This window comes from Hyaena hyaena, unplaced genomic scaffold, assembly GCF_003009895.1.
Source record: "Hyaena hyaena isolate Hyena2069 unplaced genomic scaffold, ASM300989v1 scaffold_281, whole genome shotgun sequence".
Taxonomy (NCBI): domain Eukaryota; kingdom Metazoa; phylum Chordata; class Mammalia; order Carnivora; family Hyaenidae; genus Hyaena; species Hyaena hyaena.
In genome coordinates, this window is record NW_024080914.1 from 831949 (window position 1) to 855182 (window position 23234).

At 51.5% G+C, this 23234-nt stretch overlaps 2 protein-coding genes across 2 annotated transcripts in view; one reads left to right on the forward strand and one right to left on the reverse strand.

Moving 5' to 3' along the window:
- Nucleotides 1-1265: 1265 nt before the first annotated feature.
- NCSTN (nicastrin) lies at nt 1266-15389 on the reverse strand. Its single transcript, XM_039246505.1, has 17 exons — nt 15272-15389; nt 13979-14083; nt 10506-10629; nt 9882-10003; nt 9341-9486; nt 8449-8599; nt 8076-8185; nt 7679-7831; nt 6876-6980; nt 6631-6708; nt 5750-5922; nt 4321-4423; nt 4111-4206; nt 3758-3845; nt 3332-3486; nt 2903-3115; nt 1266-2027 (listed from the first exon to the last, which is right to left on the reverse strand). Exons 1-17 carry the CDS (start codon nt 15351-15353, stop codon nt 1905-1907), a joined length of 2127 nt encoding a protein of 708 aa, XP_039102436.1. The 5' UTR covers nt 15354-15389; the 3' UTR covers nt 1266-1904.
- A 91-nt stretch (nt 15390-15480) lies between these two features.
- The window catches only part of COPA (COPI coat complex subunit alpha), a 48466-nt gene continuing 40712 nt past the window's right edge, over nt 15481-23234 (forward strand). Inside the window, exons 1-3 of the mRNA XM_039246504.1 lie at nt 15481-15618; nt 18784-18897; nt 19082-19155. Of these exons, the coding sequence (XP_039102435.1) occupies nt 15579-15618; nt 18784-18897; nt 19082-19155 (228 nt within the window). The 5' untranslated portion in view covers nt 15481-15578. The remainder of the gene's footprint in view (nt 15619-18783; nt 18898-19081; nt 19156-23234) is intronic.

Sequence of the window (23234 nt, forward strand, 5' to 3'; positions counted from 1 at the left end):
AGGGTCAGCTGGCGGTTCGTGCCCTGTACAGAGCCTGGAAAGAGCCCAGGTGACTGGTTTTGAATTTGGGTGGGTGGTGAGGCAGGGGGAGGATGGAAGGCAGGAGACAAGCTGGTGTTGAGGAGACTGGAGGGGGAGGGCCCCATGGCTTGTACTGCCACCCCCCACAGCCCCCACGCTGGTGCCCGGCCACTTCCCCGCTTCCCGAAGCTGCCAGGACCGGGAGCTCACTGCCCAGTCCGCCGGGAGACCCTGTTGGCCGAGGGAGGCGCAGAGTCAGCCCAGCAACGGTGGCAGCTGCGCCTGCCTACTGCCAGGAGGGGTATGGGGGGGGGGAACCAGGGTTCATTTCCACATCCCAGCCCCCCAGACATGCCAACCTGTGCCTCTCCGCCCGAGGGAACTCGGAGAGAAACCTGGAGGCAAATCGCCCCCTCGGCAGGATGTGAGAAGATAAAAGGGCCAGGAGCTGGCCCTTCCTAGCGAGCTGTCTTCTGGGCCTCAGGGCAGCGGGGAGGGGACAAGGCTGGCCTCTGGCACCACTCCCGAGGGGTCTTCCCCTTCCACAGACTCAGCCACGGCCTGTCATTTGGCAGTGCAGTTACGCTCTGGAACTTTGCTCCATGAAGACTCAGGGCATTGGGGTATTCCCAGAGCCAAGGCTCTCGTTCTAGAAGAGTCCAAAGCCACTCACTTCCGTCTACAAAATGCCCACCAGCAACAGAAGAGACAAGCTGCTTGGCATGCCACCCCAGACCCTCCATGACCTGGCCCCCGCCCCCTCTCCTGTGGCACCCCGAATAATTTACTGTTCCCAAAAGCCCTGTGCTTCCACAGCTGAACTCCACAGAATGCAGCCCAGATGCCTCCTCCTCTGAGCAGCCTTCCCAGATGCCATCCCTGGTGCCCGAATCCTTGTGTCACTGGAGCACTCTGGAGATACCTCACCTGACCACCCTGGATTGCGCCTGTCTCTTCCCTCACCCCAACTGCAAGCCACTCAGGGTAGGCGCTGAGTCCCCTTCATTTCTGTAGCCCAGCGAGTGTCTGTCAAATACCAAGGGGAAAAAACGATGCTAACATGGTTCTTACAAGGGAAACCTGGGCTCCAAGGCTACGGGAGCCCTACTTTGAGGACTTCCCGTTTTTGACACAGCCACATTCCTTGGGCCTCTGGAGGCCCAGAGGGAGCACGTGGTGACAATTCCATGACTTCCAGTCTGAGGTCACCAAACAGGAGGGCACAGAGGAATGACGCATATAAGTCTTGTGGGACAGTCTCTTTTAATGAAACTTGCCATTTATATATTTACACACACACACACACACACACACACACACAAAACAACAAAACAAATATTACAGCTTAATAAAATTACAGCTAGCACTGTGGGCCGGAGGCGACCCGGCAGCACACCCCAGCCGAGGTGCCATCTACGGGTCTGGACACAGGACAGCAGGAGGGAGACAGATTGCTTGGCCGGGATCTCGGGGCTTCCTTGTGGTCTGTTCCTGGCATTCAGGCTTCACGTCCTTCTTCCTGGTCGGGAAAGTTGGGAATGGGGTGGGGTGGGGAGTAGAGGGCGGTCTAGGGCAGGATGGGAAGGGAAGAGGGACCCTGAAGAAGGATAAGGTAGGGTGGGTAGCTAGGAGTCAAATAGGAGCGAGAAGCTTCTATCTGCCCTCCTGGAATCTGGCAGGGCTGAGGAAGGGGAGGCAGGGAGGGGCAGCTGGAGAGAGGGAACTTGTTTCTGTCTGTCTCTTTTGGGCAGTTCTACTTCTTCATGGTAATTCCAGTCTGAGCAGGCCCAGAGAGGTTCCAGTGACACACCAGTGGCTTATGTCCCCGTGGGACAAGTGGTCTAGGATGTGAACCGCAGAGCTGGCAGGAGCTGGGCTCCTCTTCAGTAAGACACCGCTCCTGGCTCCCGGGGGGCAATGAAAAGGACGTCGGCCTTGGCATTGATGCAGTAGGTGACGATGAGAGAGAAGACGAGGATGCCGAAGCCCACCATCAGGGTGATGAACTGCAGAGGGTGTGGGCAGGGAAGGAGAAAGACGCTCTCAGAACCCAGCGCAGCTCTGGACCACCGCCTGGGGCAGGGGGCTGGGACGCTGGAAGCCCGGAGCTGCCTCCTGACCCCAAGTCCTGAGCGATCACAGGCAACGCCTTCCCGACTGGAAGATGGAGCCTCTCCGTTTGGAAAGAGAAGTATTTCTGTTCTTCCATAACTTTGTATTACTAAGATTTTAAGCATCTTTTTTTTTTTAAGTTTATTTGACAGAGACTGAGTACAAGCAGAGACGGGGGGAGAGAGAGAGAGAAAGAAAGGGAGGGAGAGAAGGAAGGAGAGAGAGAGAGAGAGAGAGAGAGAGAGAGAGAGAGAATCCCAAGCAGGCTCCATGCTGTCAGCACAGAGCCCAACACAGGGCTCGAACTCACAGAACCATGAGATCATGACCTGAGCTGAGATCAAAGTCAGACATTTAACTGACTGAGCCACCCAGGAGTCCCTAGATTTTTAGCATCTTGAAGTTAAGACCCATGACTTTGACTGTCTGGTGGCAACTATGATGTACTTGGGACGGGGACTGGATAAACTGTGGAGCCCGTGCACAGCCTCGCGATGGCAGGGGGGAATCCCAGCTGAGAGTGGAGCTGCAGGCACCCTGCAGGGTGAGCAGCTCCTCCGTGGGGCTGGACAGGAGCCCACCTTTAGCATGAACACACCCCCCCACCGTCAGTGTAGACAGACTTCGTGGCAGGGCGAAATCTGACAGGGGACCCGGCTGCAGCAGGTTTTGGTGGCAAATGGGGAGCAAATGGGAGATGAAGTGGGTCGGGGGTAAGAGGCAACAGGGAGAGGGCAGGGGCCCCGCTGGCATGCCCCGCCCGGCTCACCTCCAGCTCTCTGCTGGCTACCAGGAATATGCGGGCGCGGATGTCTTTCCAGCGGCTCTCAGTCCATGTGGAGTACTCCGTAGAGCCCCACTGCCTCAGTTCAAAGGCAGGGGACAGGGCCCTGGCCAGGCGCACCGTGGAGCGCACACAGTGGGGCAGCCGGTCCGTCTCGTTGGCGTTGAGAGGGCCCTGCACCCACGCATACTCGTACAGCTGCAGAGGGGGACGGGCCACGGCGCGGGGCTGAGGCAACCCTCTCTCCCCCAGACGTGCTCTGCTTTCCCCCGGGCTCCTGCCCTCCAACACTCAAGTTCAAGGGGCCGCATCCCTCTGCCTCTGCATCCCAACCCCTTGGGTCCAGCTGGGCCTAGGACGTTGTCCGACTTCCCCTGGGGATAAGGGGCACCTCCGCCCCCCAATCCCACTCACATCCTTGTTCTCATTGGGGACTTTACTCGGATCCTGGCACTGCTCTCGGGGGAGGTCGACCACCTGGCCAGTGAGATTTGCCAAGGCATACTGTACCACGTAAGTGGTGTTGGTGGGGCTGGAGACAGCGATATAATGCTGCAGAGGCCCGTCCCCTGAGTGGACGCCACAGGGAAGGGAAGGTTGGAAGGTGGGTGTGAGTGTGGGTGGGAGAGGAAGGAAGAGCCCAAGGTTAGCGGGAGCCAGAGAAGGGAAGGTTAAGGGAATGGACCCAACACATATCAGGAGAAAGAAAGGAAAACAGAGGAGAAAAAAAGGAAAGGAGAGAGAAGGGAAAAAAAAAAAAAAGCAGAGATTAAACCAAGCCGATGACTTTCTCCATCCCCTGCCTCAGCGAAGGGTGCCGTTCGCGCAGCGCGTGCTTACCCAAGTAGGACCTCAGGTCCTGCCTGAGGAAGGACTGGAACCAGGAGTTGTTGGCCCTGACCAGGAACCCGTAGAGCAGGCGGGTGACCTGGGATTGGGGCAGGAAGAGGCAGCAAGCTCACAACCCGGAGCCCAGGCAGTGCTCAGTGGAGACCCCGGCCAGGGGCTCCGGGGCTGGGAAGGCAGAGTGGTTCACCAGGGTGTGGGAGCCCACCCAGGAGTGCCTGGAACGGCGGGCGTCCACGCTGGCACGCTGGGGTCCCGGGTTTGGGGGAGGAGGCAAGTCAAGTGCAGCTGGGACGGGCTGCCGTGTGAGCAGAGCCGGACAGGAGGCGGGCCCCACTTGCCCTTACCGTTTGGGGATCGGCCTGAATGCTGTCGCTGAAGTTGGTTCCCCCTGCGAGCTGGTACAGGGCGCGTCCCAGCACCGTGGCCACATCTGCCAGGGCCTATGGCAGGCGGGAAGAGGGGCTGAACGGCCCACCTCTTCTACCCGCGCGTGCTGCCCTTCTAACCATCTTCGCTATGTCCCCCACAATCCCACCCAGCCAGGCGAGTGTTACCTTGGCAGTGTCCGTCACGAAGTTGAGGTCCTCTTCGGGGCTCTGCCACTCGGGGTAGCTCACATTAATGTTCTCCGCTGTGTCGTAAATGCTCTGGTAATAGCTGCCGGGAGAGCCGGCATGAGCCTCGGCCACACACAGCCAGGGCCCTGCCCCGGGCCTCCCTCAAGGCCCTTCGTGTAGGAGCCTGGTGTGTGTTTTCATCATCCGGGGGGAAGGAACAGAAAATGAGGGTCCCCACTGGAGAGGGTGTGGAGAGCAAGAGCAGTGAAACACAAGGACCCTCCCAACAGACGAGGCAGAAGAGGAAGATGAGATCAGAATGTCGGAGTCTCCTCCCTTCCTGGGAGGTCTTCAAACAGAAGAGACGCTTCCCCATAGTCTGGGCTGCAGACGGCTGAGAGGACTTTTGGGGAGCAGGCACCATGCCCCATATCACCAGAGCCCTTGGATGATGGTTCCGATGAACATGAACACTGAGGGTGGCTGCAGCTGAGGGGGAGGAACACGGGGCTTTCCCAGACACACAACACTGCCCTGGGTCCAACCGCCATATGCTCCCAGGGCGGCTCCGTAGAGGCGGAGCTTAGAAGAGCCTGGAGGAGAGCTCCCAGCTTTCAGCATCAACAAATGCCGGCCACACATAGAATCAAGGCCAACTGTGTGCAAACGAGGCCTATTCCTTCAACCAGAAGTGATGCCGGGGTCACACATGGAGCAGATGGCTGACCTCAGGTGCTGGAAGTGTCCCTGCCCTAAATAAGCAAGGTGCTCCTCGGCTGGGGTCAGAGAACCAAAGCTTAAGCAGGTCTACTCAGAAGCCCCTCTGGCTTCATGGAAGAGAGAAGGAAGTTGGGGGCCTAGCAATCTGGCCCAAGTAAGAAGTCCCATTAGCCCAGGGCTTCAGTTAGGGGCAGTTTGGGGTGCCCAGGACCAGGAGAGAGGTGACTAATAGGGCTCTACCCCTTATCCGTGGAGTCCCCTCAGCCGCAGAGCACACTCTTACCCCAAAGGCAAGAACACATTACATTTCAGAGTCTGAGTACTGTCTGCATCCCGCCCAGCCCAGCACCCTGGGGGGCAGGGAGGAAGGACCCAGAGCCGCCAGCTACTGTCCTCAGGGCCCTCCTGTTGGGGATGCTGCCCTCTGCTGGCGGCCCCAGGGACCCAGGCCTCGGGAGAGCAGGGGGAGGCAGCCCAAGTGCGGAGAGGCTGAGGGGGCCCCGTTTTCTAAGATGACGTCAAGCCACATGAGGTGACCAGCTTAGACGTGAGCAGGTCACTAAACAAAGAACACAAATTGACCTGAAATTTGGAGAGGGTGCTGGAGGGGAGGGGAGAGACACAGGAGACACTCACCTCTCTGGGCCCCAGACTACGGGACAGATCTCTCCGAGAAGGAAGAGGATGTGGGCTCAGTGGCTCTTACCGGTTATGGAAGACGGTAGAGTGGTCGGCAAGGACAACGCCGGAGATGTTTCGAGCCCGAAGAAACCTCTGCAGAGAGGATGGTGGGAGCGGCTGGGACTGGTTGGGCCTCCGGAGGACCACGGCAGGGACGCCAGCCCCGCTCTTCTCCAGGGTACTTAGGAGGGCCTCCACCTGTGGGGAGAGGGGGAGCTCAGGGGAGGCTGGGGACAGGGAAGCCGGACGTGCCTCCTAGGCCCACGACGCTCCCTCCTTCAAGTCCCCAGCTTGTGGAGCTGCCCCCAGCCCTCCCGCACCCTAGCTCCTCGAGACTTTTGGGATCCAGGCTCTGAATGTCCTGCAGCTCACGCGGTCTTATTCTCACTAGGTGCTTAATTTCCTACTTGTGCAGAGTTTGAGAAGCAAGTGACAATGCAAAACTGCACCAAATGCCACACAGGAGCCCAGAGCGGGGAGGGTGCCACTGGAATGGCAGGAATCTCATGAGGAAACCAGGCTCAAAGCTGGAGTCTGAGAGGAGGGAGGGTCTTGAACAAAGAGTGGGGAATGTGGAGGACGTTTAGGGTAGAGTCTGACACAGCTGGGAACCGGGCAGGGCAGCCTGGACAGTGGGGGCGGTGGAGAGGGAGGGGGCCAGGCAGTCCCGTGCTCTGCTAGGTGTGGAGGCGGAGAACTGCCCCACCCAGGGCATCAGGGCCACGGGCGGTCCTCAGGGCTCTTCCCACGGGGCTATAACAGCCGTGCTGCTCACCCCGGAGCTGGTACCCTACCTGAGGTCCTGTCTCACAGGCCCTGGGGGCTGGTGGGGTAAGGCCCGGGTGAGGGGTGCCCAGATTCTGAGCTGCTGAAACAGAAGGTGAGGGGGAAAGATGCTCAGATTACCTGATTGTGTACTGACTCATTTTTCTGAGACATGGGGTCTGTGTGCATCCAAAGCTCCAGAGAGTTTCTTAAGGCCACCTGGGGGAGAATGAAGAAACACTTAGTCAGCGCCTGCTGTGGCCCGTGCCCAGGAGAAAGGAGGAAGGTCCGAGAAAAGTCAGGGAAGAGGCAGTGGCAAGGAGGGCACAGAACAGCGGAGGCAGAAGTCGGCAGGAGGGACAGGGAGGAGGGCATGGGCAGCACACCTGCCCCAGCTCCACGAAGGAGTCGATGTTCTCTAACTGCACAGGAAACTTGCCCTTCTCCATGTCGTACACCATTCTGGAGCTGCCGATGTAGTCAAACGTTTCCTGGAGGTGAAGACGGGTGGGGAAGGGAACAGAGATTCTGAAAGGTCGGGACAGGCTCAGCCTCCAGAGGCCAGATCACCAGGGCATGAGGTGCAAAGGCTATGGTCTCATGTCACTGCAAGCGCTGGCCAGCTTACACAGTCACGTGACCTCACCCGCCTCCCTGCCCAGCCTCCCAGCTGTGACTATTCCTCACATGTGTGCATCACAGGACTTCTGGAGCCCAGAAACCGGCAGAGCAGCCTCGGTAAAGGCCTGAGGCGAACATCAGCTGTTATGTGCCTGCTTCTTGCCTCGCCCTCCCCTCCGTGGACTCAGCCGCGGCTGCCGTCCTCTTATTCCAGGGCCAGGCTGTGGGGGCGGCAGGGGAGGGGGCAGGAGCCTCAGGGCTCTTGGGTGGAAGTGGCAGCAAGAGAGTCCAGAGAATAAAAGTAAAGGAGGCCTCCCAAAGATCGCATCAGTGGGCGGGGGGAGCAGCCCACTGATCCGGATCCCAGGCCACCAGGCACGCTGCGACAGCTGCCTAAAATGTGTGACTCGGGGGGGGGGACACGTGGAGATGCCTCCAAAGCTCTCTACTGCATAACTCAGGTTAAGTGCCCAGACTGTCCCCAAATGACAGTCACTCTTACCTCCACAGTCACTCCCACCTTGACCCTGCCTGCTGCCCTGCCCCGCCCCCTTGGAGGAGCCCCTACCCCTTGGAAGAAGACGAACATGACATTGCGGGGAAGGGAGGGCACGTCAGGTGCCTTCTGCAAGGCTTCGGCGGCAGCCAGCTGGGTGACGAAGGAGGCGACGGCGCTTTCAGCCCCTGGGGCCACGTTCCAGAAAAAGGAACGACTGTCCAGCTGGGTACAGAGAAAAAGGCAGGGCAGACAGGCGTTGAAAATGGCAATTCGGACCGGGCGCCAGGCCCCCTCTCCCCGTGCAGCCAAGGGAGTGTGTGTATCCTGGGACCACGGCTAACCCGGGGAGCCCAGAGCCTGGAGCCCTTTCCACTGCAGGCTCCCCAGCACAGCGAATCAAATGCGAGAGCCCCGCCAGCCCTTTCAGTGCTGGCCCTGTGCACCCTGACCAGGGGCCCATACTCACCCGGGTGGCGGCGACCACAACCTTGTCATCAGGCTCTAATGCCCCGGACATGTTTATAGGCTTAAGCATGCTCCACACATTGTAGTCGGACAGGGGGTCACAGACGATTTCTGAGCAGGACACAGAGAGAGCACAGCAGAAGTAAGCGAGAAGCCACAGAGAGGGCACGCAGATGCCTCTGATTGCTGTCCCATGGACCTGTCAATCATTTCCTGCCTCCACTGCTCTAGGCTGGTTTTTCTGCCCCTGTCTACTGCGGGGACAAATCCTCAGGTGTTCAGAACAGTTCCCACCTCTCCCACCCCGTGCTTCCCGCCGGAGGCCCCCCTTCCCGGGTCCCCGGCCCACTCTGCAGGCCTTGGGCCTGTCCTACCTGGGTTGATGCTGAAGGTGTTCTGGATGGAGCTGCGTCGCATGCAGGTGACGGTGCTGACGACGGCGTGCATGTGGGAGAAGAGCTGCATGGCGCACAGCGGGAAGGCCGGCGCAGAGCCGTTTGGGCTCAGGTTGTGATCGCGGTAGCACTAGGAGGGGAGGTGGGTCCCGCTGAGGCAGCGCGTGTGGAATCCCCCCCAAACACTTCCCGGGAGGACCCGGCCCCGGCCTGAAGGCCCGCAGTCCCTGAGCCATAGCTGTCTCGGTACAAAGCCAGGAGGCGTGAGGTCCAGGAGAAAACCTCACCGAGACACATGAAGGGGCACAGACTCAATGACTTAGCGGGGGCGGATGAAGGGGCCCCATCCCCAATGGCCCAGCCCCAGTTCCCAACGTGATTAGCTGTAGAGTGCACCACGCCAAATCTCAAACATCAAATTCAAGACAGCTTGGAGGTCAACTCGCCATGTCACTTTGGAACAGATCTCTTCACTGCTCTACATGTCAAAACAAAGAAGCTAGGCTAGAATGACCTCGAGGTTACTGGAACTAAAAACATTCAGAAGCCTCTGAGCTGAATCTCTCTCAGTTCCCAATCTGATGATCTTTTTACCACACTCGGGGTTCCTAACCAGGGGTCTACACCTTATTTTAGAGCAAATACAATTCACGTTCTCTTCCAGCCTAAAAGCCGTCAAGGCTGGAGGAAGACACAGGACAGAAATGGGAGGGGGAAGAAATAAATGGGAGGGGGAAGAAATGGGAGGGGGAAGAAATAAACATACTGGCTCCTGGAGCAACGGACTTGCAGAGGGGGTCCTGGCGGCTGCGCCCTCCCATGGGTGGAGCGCCTAGAAAGTTTCTCTCTGCTGGGAGCTGGCGGTCATTACCTGCTTGATGACCCTGGTTTCATTTTCATCTTCAAGCAGGAAGATGGGGAAGCTAAAGTCTTCATAAGCCAAGCCGTCGCCTAGGGCATTCCATGGGATAGCTCTGCAGTGGGCAAATTCTGGCCCGTATGAGTTGGAGTAAATGCCTGAAGGGGAGTTCGGGAGTTAGGCTGTTAGATGCTCAGCCTTTAGCGCCTGAGTGAGGGAGGAAGGCTGGGCTATCATAGGGTTGGGACCAAAAGTTCCAAAGGAAAGGGGGACTCAAAGAAGCAAGCATCAACCTGTCACCACCTACAGGAACACAGACACTGGTATCAGGGTGCCCCGGGCTGGCTGATCGGGGACTGGAGCGTGTGACAGACAGGGAGGATGGGGGGAAGTGGAAGAAGGGGAAGCAGCAGAGGATGAACGGCAAAGACGAGGAAACACCATCTTCTGTTTGGGAGTCAGGCTCACGCTGCACACAGACAGACACACAGACAGACTAAGCAACAGTGAGCTCTGTGTGATGGGAGATCCCCTGATCCTCCCGGGCTCTTACCAAACCCGTCATTGGGACACTGCACGCTAGGAGAGGAGCCTGACGCAGGCCTGGGTTTGGTCAAGGACACTGCAAGGCCAGCGATCCGGCTGGCTGTCCCCTTCAGCTTCTCCATCAGATTCCTGGGGCAGGGAGGGCACGGCGAGAAGGAAGACTGGGAAGGTGATCCCCGGCCAGCATCTCGCCCCCGGGGACAGAAACAAATGCAAAACTAATGGCATCCCAACAGCCGACTCCTTGCTGAACATATGTGGCCTGTCAACTCTACTCAAAGAAATGGAAACACCCCCCACCCAAACTGTTGATTCGTTTCTTGCCTTTTCCGTCTCTAACTCCTAAGTGAGGGCTATGACCCAACCTGACCTCCGGGCTTGATCTCATCTACCCTGTCGCTGAGTGACCCTATGGACCTCTCCCTCCTGCCTGGGGTCTTTACTCACTGGAGCTTTATCATAAGGTCACCCAGAGGACTCTCTGATGGTGCGGGTTTTCTTCCAAGACTCACTCTCACCCCTGCCCCTGATCAGACCAGGGCAGCCAAGGGAAGCTTTTATTCACAAGTGTGGGGACGGTCCCCCAAATCTTCCCATCTGTGGCTGCGGCTTCCCAGAAGGCGGTTCTTACCTGGTGAAGAGCGCGCCCTCCAGCAGAACCACATACGGGGGGTTGGGGCCGTCAGTCAGCACCCACTGCAGGTCCTCTTCCTTCTCCACCACGTGGAGGATCCCTGTGTCCCCACTAACGGAAGCTGCCAGGACAGAATGGGCTCAAATGAGAGCTCCCACAATTGACAATTCTGACTCTGCCTCACTGATTCTGCAGATCATTTACCCACCAAACATGGCACCAGACATTGGGTTAATGCAGCTCTCTCCAGACTTGGACTTGAGCTGAAGTGCTGAATCACCCAGCTCCACCTGAGGGAGACCAGCAGTGCCTGGCAGACGGGACAGCTCCAGAGGTCTACTCGGCAGAGGCTTCATTCACTGAATCTCAGAAAGGTTGTACGAACATTCTCTCGCTCTCTTCCCTCAACCTCATTTAACCATACATACAGATTTCTGGAACAGCAGACAGCACAGTTCTCAAACCTGTATTTCCTCCAGGAAATGGAAGGCTCTAGATCTCTAGCTCAGAGTTCTACCACTGAATCTTCTTTTGTAAAAATATATGTGCAGACTCCCTTGGCTTCAGAATTCCTGGGTCTCCATTCCTTTGCCCTGTTTGGGAACAACTATTTGCTTTCTGCCTGTTTTAGGTAGGATCACTCAAGACCTTTGAGGCCTTTAGAAGACAGCTTCCCAACTCATGGGCCTTGATGGGTTAAGGATGAGCTGACATTAACGCCCTCATTTTCGGGGACCTAGGGTTTCCAAAGACCCTAGGCTGGTCACCCCCCAGCCAGTAGCAGACTCATCTACTACCCTAAGATGCCCTACAAATATCATCCATTTCCATCTACGCCAGGATGCCATACAAATAATATTTTCTATGTGTCTCATGAATGACGAGGCCCGAGTGGTGCTGCAGTAGAGGAGGGAGACCTATAGTCCAGAACGCCTTGAGTTCTTCGCTGCAATGCCTGTTGAGTCCCAGTGATCCATGTGGAGACATCCCCTAGTCTCCCCAGGAGCCTCCTGCCCAGTGAAAATTCACTTCATGTATGAAAAGTCATATTGTTTTAGAGCAACAGTTCTCGAACCTAGTTGTGAATCACTCTGGAGTTTTAAAAAATATAGACACTTGGGCCTTATTTCAGACCTACTAAATTAAAGTCTCTAAAGGTGAGGCCCAGGTATGTGGACTTTCAAAACCTGCCATGTATGATCCTTCATTATACCGTCAGTCGTGAGAATTAGAGCTCTAGATCCAGGCACTGAAATATTGATAATTTGTGTGACACAAAAACCTTAAGCACTTTCAGACTGCCGGCCAAGTAGAAGTCTTCTTCCATGGGATTTGGTAAAATATAGATGTGGAAGCAAGTCCCCAGCATTCAACTATGGCTTCCACGTGGTAAGGGCGTAATAAGTTCATGCGGATAGTGATGATAATCAACTTTAGAGGAATATCAGAACCTGGAATGACTTTAACAAAGACTTAGCTACGGACGGCAGTTCCAAGTCCAACAAAAGGCAGCAGTCCTTGGCATATAATACGCGGAAAAAGGAGAAGCTGTTCTGACAAACCAAGTATATAGAACTTCAGCTCCAAGGAGGATGGGGAGAAGAGAAGCCAGGGCACTGGAATAAAACTCCTGGATTCTAATCTGGATTCTGTGAAGTCCAGAGTAACTTGCTCACTTTTTCTGGGCCTTCAATGAAGAGAAACTTTTTCACCCTTAGTCATCTCATACTGTGGAGACTTTAAAAGGAAGGAAAGGAAAGGGAAGGAACATATAACCCTCTTTGAGCACTTTAAAACGGGCCAACAGGGGTGCTTGGCTGGCTCAACCGGTAGAGCATGTTAACTGTTAATCTTTCCGTTGTAGGTTTGAGCCCCATCTTGGGTGTAGAGATGGTTTAAAAATAAAATCTTTAAAATAAAATAAAGGAAAATCAAGTAAGCCAATAGAAACAGCATTATAATCAGAAAACCAAACTGAATCTTTTTCTCCTTACATGTATCATGCTAGCAAGCCTAATTAAAGAGGGTGTAGCTTGCTCAGGATGGACAAATAGAAGTGAGACTTAGAAACAAGCTCCTAATGAGGAAGTGGCCAGAGTCCAGCCCCTCCCCTCTCATTTCTCTGTACTGGCACTTGGCTCATTTCTAGAGGCTGCTGCTTTCTTCCCACAGGGCTGCTCTAAGAACACGAAGTGGAGTGACTTATTCCCACAGAGGTTATCTTTGAGCACACCTCTGGGGGGGGAATCCTGGCCTCCTAGCATTAGAGTGGGGCTCTGGCTAGACCAGCAGTCTGATCTCAGCCCACACTTGGACCTGGCTCCCTTCTACCCACAAACCCATTTAAGAACGGAGTCCAAAAATTTTACTTGGGACTCTATGGAACCAGTTAACCTGCCTCCAGAACGCCCTGCAGCAGGGACATAGCACGGTGGATGCAGAGTGCCGCTCAGGGAAGGCTGGGCCGGAACCGAGTTAACTGCCACCTTAAGCAAGTCCTTCACTTCGCAGTGTCTGCGTCCTCCCCCCACAACTGGAGGGTTTCAGGCAATGACGCAGGACTCCTGAGACCATACTACTTACTCACATTGTCAATACATGTCTGTAAGAGTTCAGCTTTTGGCTTTGTGCAGGTATGTTCTAACCATTTTTACAGGCATCCACTGAAATTCAGAGGTGACCGATTTGGTGACAAAGCAGCCAGATCTGACTCTAAGTTTCCTGCTGACCGCAGAACTACATTCTCACAGAGCAACTCTTCATTGAACAAACAAAATCTGAAGAGAGGAGGCCTTATGGCAGGGGAACTGGGGTTCAGCCTTCCCACCCGCTTTTCTACTTGTGTAGTTTTAGAACCACACAGTCACAGCACCCTGCTTTGGAACACATTTACAAAACATAAGGACAAATCCAATACTTCACTAATTCCTCCTGCACCTATCTGGCTTTCTCAATGCCTTCCCTTCAAAGAGTCCACTGCCTACAAGAAGTCCATTTTGGTTCCAAAAAGATGGTTCAGGTGACGATGGACTCATACACCATGAGGCTCCTTTCTCCTTAGAAAACAGTACCGTTTTTTACTTTAACGAGTAGATGGCTAAGTGTCCTGACTTGGAACAGGGACCGTGGGTCTCAGTTCCTAGCTTCATCACTTAATAGCCTGATGATCTTGGGGAAGTTACTCAACTTCTCTCAGTCTCCGTTTTGTCATATGTCAGAGAGAATCTACTTCATGGGGCTGTTGTGATGGTTCAATGAAATGCACATACAAGAGGCACAAGTGTGCAGCACTTCCTAAGCATTAGCGCCTACTAATTATCTTGTCTCGTCTGACAAATGGCTCTCTGTTACCTCCTACCCACACAGCCTAATTTGTGTGCTGAGACTCCCAAGCAGGACTTGGATCTTGAGATCTAGGGCACAGGTTGAAACATCACTGGCCACAAACACAAATCCCAACCTCAACTCACACTGGCAGCCAATCTGATGAGTGGCATTGAGCAGACGGACACAAGGAGCTGTTTTATTCAAAGAGATGTAGATCTTCCTCTCCACTGAGTTTCCCCTGCACAAACCTGCGTGGAACATAAAAAGCATTAGAAGATGAGAGGCGTTGGCACTATCAAGTCATTAGCTCACTTGGATGGCTTGGGTGTTTCGTCCTTTCTAAAGTGGGACTAATGTCCATTCTTCTCACTTCTTGGACACATAACCGGATCAGATGAATGAGTCCAGCTATGTTAGCCACAGAAAGTTATTACAAATTCCAATCAGGGCAGCGACAGAAAGCTTCATTTCCTAAAGGAAAAGCATGTAACCTCAGATGTTCCAGCTTCTGGTTGCATGGGTGAGCACACTTCTGCTTTCTACCTTCTGTGTCTACATCGATCTCGTTAATGAGAGGGTGCCAGTCTAAAAATACAGATTGCAAAAAAAAAGTCTTTGAGACAATTTTCCAGGAATCTGAACAGAATTGAGAGAAACCTGATGCCACAGATCTGTCAATTAATCTAACATCCACAGGTCATTTGTCTGTGCGACTATAGTTTCTCCTTCGGGGAATCTTTAAAGATAATATGAATTTGGGGGAAGGTGCACAGTTATGGACAGGCACGTTTGCATTTTAGGGCCTGATCAAACCAGAAAGACCTATACCAGGACACACATGCGTGTAAGCAAACATTTCTGCACACTGTAAATGCCTGAAGTTCCTTGAATCGCTATTCCACGGTCTCAACAGCTAAGAGGACCCATATCCTATCTTTATCACATCTCACTGATAAGGAAAACTGAGGCAAAACACAGGGACGCAGATTGCTAGTGGAATCAACAGAGGAGGGAACGAGGAATCGACTTGGTGATGCGCCGCTCTGCACCCACAGGACGAGGCCGCTTTTGTCCCAGGCTAAACGCAGTGGGAAGAGGCTGAACTGACACCTGTCCTTTCCGGCAGTGGGTGGGGTGACTCCGGCCGTGGGGAAAACGAGGCAGGTGGTCAGTCAGGCTGGAAGTCCGGGAAGAAGCCCGGAGGAGGAAATGGGGCGACATGACGTGTCGCGGGGTAGAAGGGACCCTCAAGCCAAGTCCAGGCAAAGAAGTAGGGGCGGGGGGGCCTTCTGTCGTGGGAACGAAAGAGAAAGAGGATTTACAGGGTGGGGGTACAGAGGGGCAGAGGGGCTGTAGAGGGACGGCGGCGCTCGTGGCCTGGCCGATTCGGACGGCCTTCCTAACACACCGGAGCAAACGCGCGGGGGAGGCCTCACCTGCCAGCAGGACGCAGAAAGACAGAAAGCGAAGGCTCCGACTCCCCAGGTCAGCCACAGAGCCGCCCCCAGCCGTAGCCATCTTGCCTCTCGGCTGAGCGGAAGCCTCCCCTCCCCTCCGGTCCGGCAGGGGCTTGTCTAGGCCAACGCTGGTGCCGTCTCTGTGGTCTCGAGCTCCCGAGACCGGAAGTTCGTGCTGGCGGAGCTTCCGGGAGCCGTGGCCGAGCGGCGCTGACGTGGAGGGAGCCGAAGGGCAGCAGGGAGTGGCGGGGCTCGGGTCGGCACGTCGGAGCCGCAGGCCTCAAGGATGCTCACCAAATTCGAGACCAAAAGCGCGCGGGTCAAAGGTAGTGGAGAAGACGAGGGGGAGCTTGAGGGCCGGGGGGCGGGAGGTGACAGAGGCTGTGTCGGGCGTACCGCACCGGCAGGAGGGCGGGTGGGTGGGCCTGGCGGCGGTTCTGCAGCCCTCTCTTGCCCGGAATGCCCTCGGGATGTGATTGACCTGCGGCGGCTCCCGCACCGCTCCTTTCCTTAACCTCCCCTCTTCTCCCGGGGCCGGTGCTCCCGACTTTGATTCAACGGGTCCCTGTCGGCGTTTGAGGACCGTATTGTAGGGAGTGGCCCTGGGGATCGAGGCTCGACCTGTGCCATTCGCATCCAAGTCTGACGTTTTCGGAAATGAGCATCGGCTACCTCTCTTAGGGAGGTTTTGGCTGCATCACTATCAACATCCCGTGCGCCTCCATTGGGCCCTATTTCCTACCTGGAGACGGGACATTGAGGCCTGACCCCAGTAAAGTCTGAGCTTGATCAGGTTGTCCGATAAGATACAGGACTCCCAGTTAAATTAGAACTTCAGATAACGAAATAATTTTCAGTATCGTTTGCTGTTAATCTGAAGTTCAAATGTAACGGGGTATTTTCATTCTCTTTTCCTAAATGGGGCAGCTCCAAAGCTTGACTGTCAGCGGATGGGGGTGGAGGGCAGATGACTGAAACAGCAGTAGTCTCTTGGAGTGTTAGAATGGAAAGGCAGAGAAGTAAGGTCTCTTGAGATTTTATATGTGTATAAATATGTGCATGTATGTATACGACTTGAATATTTAGTAAGACACAGCAGAGCAAGGTGTTTGGAATCACCTGGGCTTTGGAAACCTGAAGCATTCCTTAACGAGCCATGTGATCTTGGACAACTTAGTTAAGGTTTCTAAACCTGTTTCCTCATCTGTAAAATGTGAACAGTTAACATTCTCCTATAGAGAGAATAAGAATGAGATAGTGTATGACAATGTTTATTACAGTGGTTGCCGTAGACTCAGTAGCTCAAAAACTGGAGGCCATTATTAATGTAAGAATAGATCCTGAGCAGTGTCTTTTCTTTCTTTTTTTATTTTCTTAATGTTTATTTTTGAGAGAGCGCAGGCGTGCAAATGGGGGAGGGACAGAGAGAAAGGGAGACAGAATCAAACCAGGCTACCTGCTGCCAGCTCAAAGCCCGATGCGGGGCTGGAACCCATGTACCATGAGAACTTGACCTGAGCCGTAGTCGGATGCTCACCCAACTGAGCCACCAAGGCAACTCCCCCCTCCCCCACTTTTTAAAAGTTTTATTTATTTATTTCGAGATAGCCAGTATGCACCTGTACAACTGGAAGAGGGGCAGAGAGAGAGAGGGAGAGAGAGAATCCCAAGCAGGCTGTCAGCATGGAGCCCAATGCAGGGCTTGATCCCTTGAACTGTGAGATCATGACCTGAACTGAAGCCAAGAGTCAGAAGCTTACCCAACTAAGCCACCCAGGTGCCCTGATTCTGAGCAGTTTCTAAGTCTTGTGGGAGTCTTGATCGTGAAGCATGCCGTCAAGAATTTATGGATGGCTGAAAGGGTCTTCCTCATCTTTGAATTTTCTCTTCTGCTCCTGATTTCTCATTGGGCAATAGAAAAGGGAAGTGAGGAAAAAGATGTCAGAATATTTGAGAGTTCGTATCCTTTAATGACTATTACTGTATGTCATAGAGGGGAAAAAATGAACAACCTAATGGGAAAAAACACAATTTAGAAGAAAAAATGTAAATGTTCGGTAAATAAATGGAAATATTCTCCACTAACAATGAAAGAAATGTTAAAAAAAAAGATCCTTAAGTAACCCTTTTTTGATATTAGATTAGTAAAACAAACAAAACAACAAATAACCAATAGCATCTGTGTTGGCCAGTGTATGCAAAATTATTTTCTTCAGAAATCTGATGAGACTGTAAATCTATGGTCTTTTTGCAATAGGGTAGTGTCTATAAAAATGTTAAATGGACATACTCTGTTCCTGGCAATCCTACTTCCAGGTCTTTAGCCTAAAGCAGTAATAATGCAAATAAGCTAGATTATGTGTAGACGTATTTTCTTTAGGCTCTATTTTCTGATAGATGAAAGTTAGGGGGAAAAACTTAAGTGCTCATCCCTGGAATAATTTTAAAATGTGATAAATTTGTATTTTGCTGTTGTTAAAAAGAACGAGATTAGGTTTGTATGTATTTGGTAAGATCCATGACGTATAGCTGAGAAGTTTGCATAACGTCTTTCCATGTTCATAAAATGGTACAATCTGCATTAGAAGTCTGAAAGGATACACTCCAGACTGTTAGCACTTGTTCCTTCTGTGGACTTCCATTTCCAGCTATGAAGGAGTAACAGAGACCAGGTTTATCTTCTCACCTTTAAACAGCTGCACAACTGAACAAAATGTGTGAAACAAAAGTTTTCAGACACTGGATGGCAGGCAGTGCAGGAGAGTGATTCTTAAGAGAATGGAAATAAACAAGGAGAGTCCCGTGAGTGCTTTTTTACCTTACTGCCCGAAGAGTTTCCAGGCTGCAGGATAGGGAAAGGGGAAGAGCCCTGTAGTTCACTGTGGAGACTGAGTTTAGGGTTCAGGGCAGCCACGACAGCTAGAATTTGCTGGACAAAACACCGGAGAGGGAGCTGCACAGAAAACACTGGCGTTCCGCAGGGGATCCTGTCAAGCCTTTGTCTGATCTGCATATGCATGTGCGGAAATGACCCGAAGCCTGGGATAGAACCCCTGGGGAGAAAGCAGAATAATCCCTGGAGCTCGCTGAGAGCTGGGAATAATTTTGTGTTCCTACTGGCCGGACTGGAAAAGCCTCCCAATACTGCAGGGCATCACCTAGAGACCTCAGGTGGTATCACCTTAAGAGTGGTGCCAAATTAGATCTAGACTAAAGGAAGTTGTTGACCCACACTAACAAAACTGAAAGCAAACTTCAAAACAGGTGACCTCACGACATCCTAAAACAAAGCGCAACAATATGTAAAGGAATATAACAAAAATCCAGCACCTAATAGCTTACAATTTATAATGTCTGGCCTTCAGTGAAGGAGCATATGAACCTAGGATTAACCTAGGTATTTGTTTTTCTTACCTGAATTGAAAGGGGGTGGCATTGTGGGGGCACACTTAGCTACTTGGATCATTCCTTGTTTTTTTCTTTCCCCCTAGGGCTCAGTTTTCACCCCAAAAGACCCTGGATCCTGACCAGTTTACACAATGGGGTCATCCAGTTATGGGACTATCGGATGTGTACCCTTATTGACAAGTTTGATGAACATGATGGTAAGATAACAATTTCTAGGAGGCAATTAAAGAGATCTAAGTATTTGTTGTCTTCTGGAGTAGTTTAAGCTTTTTTAGGATTAAAGAATATGGAAGGGCTGGAACTGAATAATCCTGAATAAGGATCACTTTAGAGCTAAGCAAGTCCAGCTGCCTAACATGCATCGCCTGCTTTCTTCGCCAGGTCCAGTACGGGGCATTGACTTCCATAAGCAGCAGCCGCTGTTTGTCTCTGGAGGAGACGACTATAAGATTAAGGTACAGAGGGTCTGGCATGACTGGGAGTAAAGGACAGGATATGGGGTGTGGCACTTGTATAAGGGACTAAAATCAGAACGTCTCCATATAGAGCTCGGACTTTTGATATTACTAGGAAACATTTATCGAATACTTAGTGTGTACCAGACACTTTTAGTTTGGGGGAACTAAAAAAACAAGAAATAATCTGTGTTCTCAAGGAGCTTTTATTCTAACGAAGGAGTTACGTGTATGCCCGAAATAATAGCGCATACAGTTTGGTGAGTGATACAATAGAGAGGTAACCGAAGTGAAATAGGAGAGGAGGATCCAGGTACAAAGACCAAAAGGTATGGCACGGGTGGAGACATTTGAGAAGCTGTAATTAGTTTTGTGTGAATAAACTCTGGAGAGAGGGTGAGAGAAGGGCCGGAAGACTAGAGGGGCCTGATCACGCAGTACCGATTTGCTGTGCTCAGAAGTTTGGATGCCATCACGCAGATAACAAGGAGCCATTTAAGGGGTTTAAATAGAGGAGTGACCTCAGATTCACATTTTGTTTGTTTTAAAGCTTAACTGGGTGGTAGTATAGAGAGAGGACTGGATGAAGACAGAAGCCTGGAGGCAGAGGTGCCAGTTAGGAGACTGCTGTATAAGCTCCAACAGTAGCATTCAGCTGGAGAAAGAGATGGATGTGAGAACTTAAGGAAGGGAGTCTGTGAGTGTGCAGGAGGGGTGGTAAGGGGGAGCTAATGAGATGGCTTCTGTCTTGGTCACTGGGTGTGAGGGGTGCCGTCCACCAGGAAAGGGAAGACAGGAGGAGGTGTGGTTTTTCTGGAGTGCTGGGGGGGCGGGTGGTGTCTTAGCATGTCGTGTCAGGGCTACTGTAACAAAACACCACAGCCTGGGTGGCTTATTAACAACAGAAACTTCTCACAGTTTCGGAGGCTGGAAGTTCCAGATTAGGGTGGCAGCATACCTTCAGCTTCTGTTGAGGACCTTCTTCTAGGTTGTAGACAGCTGACCTCTGTGTGTCTTCACTTGGTGGAAGGGGTGAGGGATCTCTGTGGAGTCTCTTTTATGAGGACATTAGCCCCGCCCATTTAGAAGGGCTCCACCCTCATGACTTAAGCACCTTTCAGAGGCCCTGCCTCCTAATGCCTTGGCATAGGATTTCAATGTATGAATTTGGGGGAGGACACATTCAGTCCATAGAAGATGGCTAATGAACACCATCTTGACACTGATGAGTTTGAGGTACCTAAGGGACGGTCTGTGGAGATGTGTCTGCACTGGGGACAGACATATTTGAGAATTGTCATCGTGAAGAAGGGGCCAAAACAGAGTAGAGGGTATCCCTCCGGGATTATGTTGAATGAGAAGACAAGCTGTCATTTACGAGATAGAGGAAGTAGAGTTCATATAGGGAAGAATGATTTAAGAGGTTGGAGATGAACCAGAGGGAAGAAGCAGAAGCCTATTGGATGCCAAGGAAGGAGAGAACTTTGGGAAGGAGAAAGTGGTCAGAATAAGGTAAGGACCGAGTGACCTTTGGATTGCTTCATTAGGAAGACATTAGTGATCCTAGCACCTTAATATGAAGGAAGGAAACAGAATATAGGCAATTCTTTGAAGAAGCTTGACTGATAAAGACAAAACTGGAGTGAGAGGCTTTGAACCTGTAAAAAAAAATTTTTTTTCTCTGCTTTGCATGTTGTTTTCATTAAGCATGTATATATCCAATCAAACCAAGGACTGGATAAAGTCTGTCTTAGAAGCCAGCTTAGGTTCTACAGCAGACCTTAGGCATGACAGGTGATGGCTGCCTGCAGAGAAAAGAAGCATTAGAATTATAGGAAGAGAGTTCTTTCTGTTTTTTTAGGTTTTAGGCACCACATCCCGAGGGCACCTAGTGGAAGCTCAAACCACCTGATAGACAGCAGAAGCTTCTAGGGCTATCACTTCATTGTAATAATTTTAGTAAAGTATTTGTCTTTTTTTTTTTAAATTTTTTTTTTAATGTTTTATTTATTTCTAGGAGAGAGAGAGAGAGACAGTGTGAGCAGGGGAGGGTCAGAGAGAGAGGGAGTCACAGACTGAAACAGGCTCCAGGCTCTGAGCTGGCAGTCAGCACAGAGCCCGACGCGGGGCTCGAACCCACGAACCGCGAGATCATGAACTAAGCGAAAGTCGGACGCTTAACCGACTAAGCCATCCAGGCGCCCCAAAGTATTTGTCATTTATACTGATGGCCATTGACTATCAAGAATAGTTAACTTGGGTTTTCGTAATCTGTTTAAGAAAGGAAAGATTCGGTGACATTTATGGTAAAAGATTTTTTTCTCAAATCATTAATATTTTTCCCAAAAAAAGGATTATTTTCCTTTTATATGAAATGTCCAGGCAAATCAGTAGAGACAGGAAGTAGATTAGTGGCTGTCTGAGCCTGGAGGGGTTGGAAGCACATGGCCAGTGACAGCTAATGGGTATAGGATTTTTGAGGGGTGATGAAATGCTCTGAAATTGGTAGTGGTGATGGTTGCACAGCTCTGAATGTACTAAAAACCATTGAATTCTGTGCTTTTCGTGGGTAAGTTACATGGGATTTGAATTATAGTTCAATAAAGCTATTAAAATGAAGGCATTGGCTAGCTGGCGGGTGTGCACTGCCATAAAGGGCCAGCTCCTAAAACCCTGCAGGTCTATATGGATTCACAGTTTTGGAGTTTGGTAGAGGTCTGTAAAGGAGTCAGGATGGTGTGACGTTGGAAGCATGGAAGTTTATGTTTTTGTTTTTTTAAGAAGTTAATCTATTTTGAGAGAGAGAGTGTGCACGAGTGTGCCAGAGGAGGGGCAGAGAGGGAGGGAGAGAGAATCCCAATCAGGCTCCACACTGTCAGCAGAGAACACAATGTGTGGCTCGAACTCACGAAACCACAAGGTCATGACCTAAGCCAAAATCAAGTCAGTCACTTAACTGACTGAGCCCCAGGTACCTCTGGAAGTGTGGGAGTTTATTTTATTTTATTTTATGTTATGTTATGTTATGTTATGTTATTTTATTTCATTTCATTTCATTTCATTTCATTTTTATTTGATTTAAATAAGGTTTTTTAAAATGTGTACTTTGTTTTATTTATTTCTGAGAGACAGACGGCATGAGCAGGGAAGGGTCAGAGAGTGAGGGAGACACAATCCAAAATAGGCTCCAGGCTTTGAGCTAGCTGTCAGCACAGAGCCTGACGCGGGGCTCGAACCCACAAACTGCGAGATCATGACCTGAGCTGAAGTTGGATGCTTAACCAACTGAGCCCCCTAGGCGCCCCTAAAAATGTTTACTTTTGAGAGAGGGAGAATGTGCGTGCACACATGTACACAAGTGGGGGAGGTGCAGAGAGAGAGGGAGACAGAGGATCCGAAGGGGTCTTCGTGCTGATGACTGACAGCCCGATGTAGGGCTTGAACTCATGAACCGTGAGATCATGGCCTGAGCCGAAGTTGGGCACTCAACTGACTGAGGCACCCAGGCATCCCTGGAATTGTGGAAATTTAAAACACTGAACTCTGTAAAAAGGAAAAAAGTTACTTACAAAGTGGCATTTATGGTGTGATCTAAACTCCACTCTGCATGTGTATTTTATCTATAGATGATTCAACAGATAATGGGAAACGCATTCCAGTACTTCCACCTTTTGTGGTGTTTACCTTTTCTCACTTCTACACATACCTGTTAAGCACCTACTAATGTTAGCCTCTGTTAGGTGCTAGAGGAATAGTGCTGAGCATTATGGACAAGGAACCTACCTTTAGGGAGCTTGCATTCATCTTTGGACAATCATACTTTCAGGTCATCTGAATTTGTTTCAGGAAATGGTATTACCTTTATAACTTACAAAAGAAAATTCAACATTTTTAAAGAATAGTAACTAGGTGACTTGGGGGTAGATTATTAAAAAAAATATTAAGTGTTAAAAATATATATATATATTTTTTAAAGGTTGATGGAAGTTCTTTTTTTTTTTTTTTTAATGTTTTATTTATTTCTAGGAGAGAGAGAGAGACAGCGTGAGCAGGGGAGGGTCAGAGAGAGAGTCACAGAC

Excerpts from the sequence above, each read along its gene's own strand:
- NCSTN (XM_039246505.1), bottom strand. The coding sequence starts at position 15,353 with ATGGCTACGGCTGGGGGCGGCTCTGTGGCTGACCTGGGGAGTCGGAGC. Across the intron at positions 4,207-4,320 it reads TCGTGACGGACACTGCCAAG|GCCCTGGCAGATGTGGCCAC; the intron begins GTAACACTCGCC and ends CGCCTGCCATAG. Across the intron at positions 3,846-4,110 it reads TTCAGGCCGATCCCCAAACG|GTCACCCGCCTGCTCTACGG; the intron begins GTAAGGGCAAGT and ends CCCCAATCCCAG.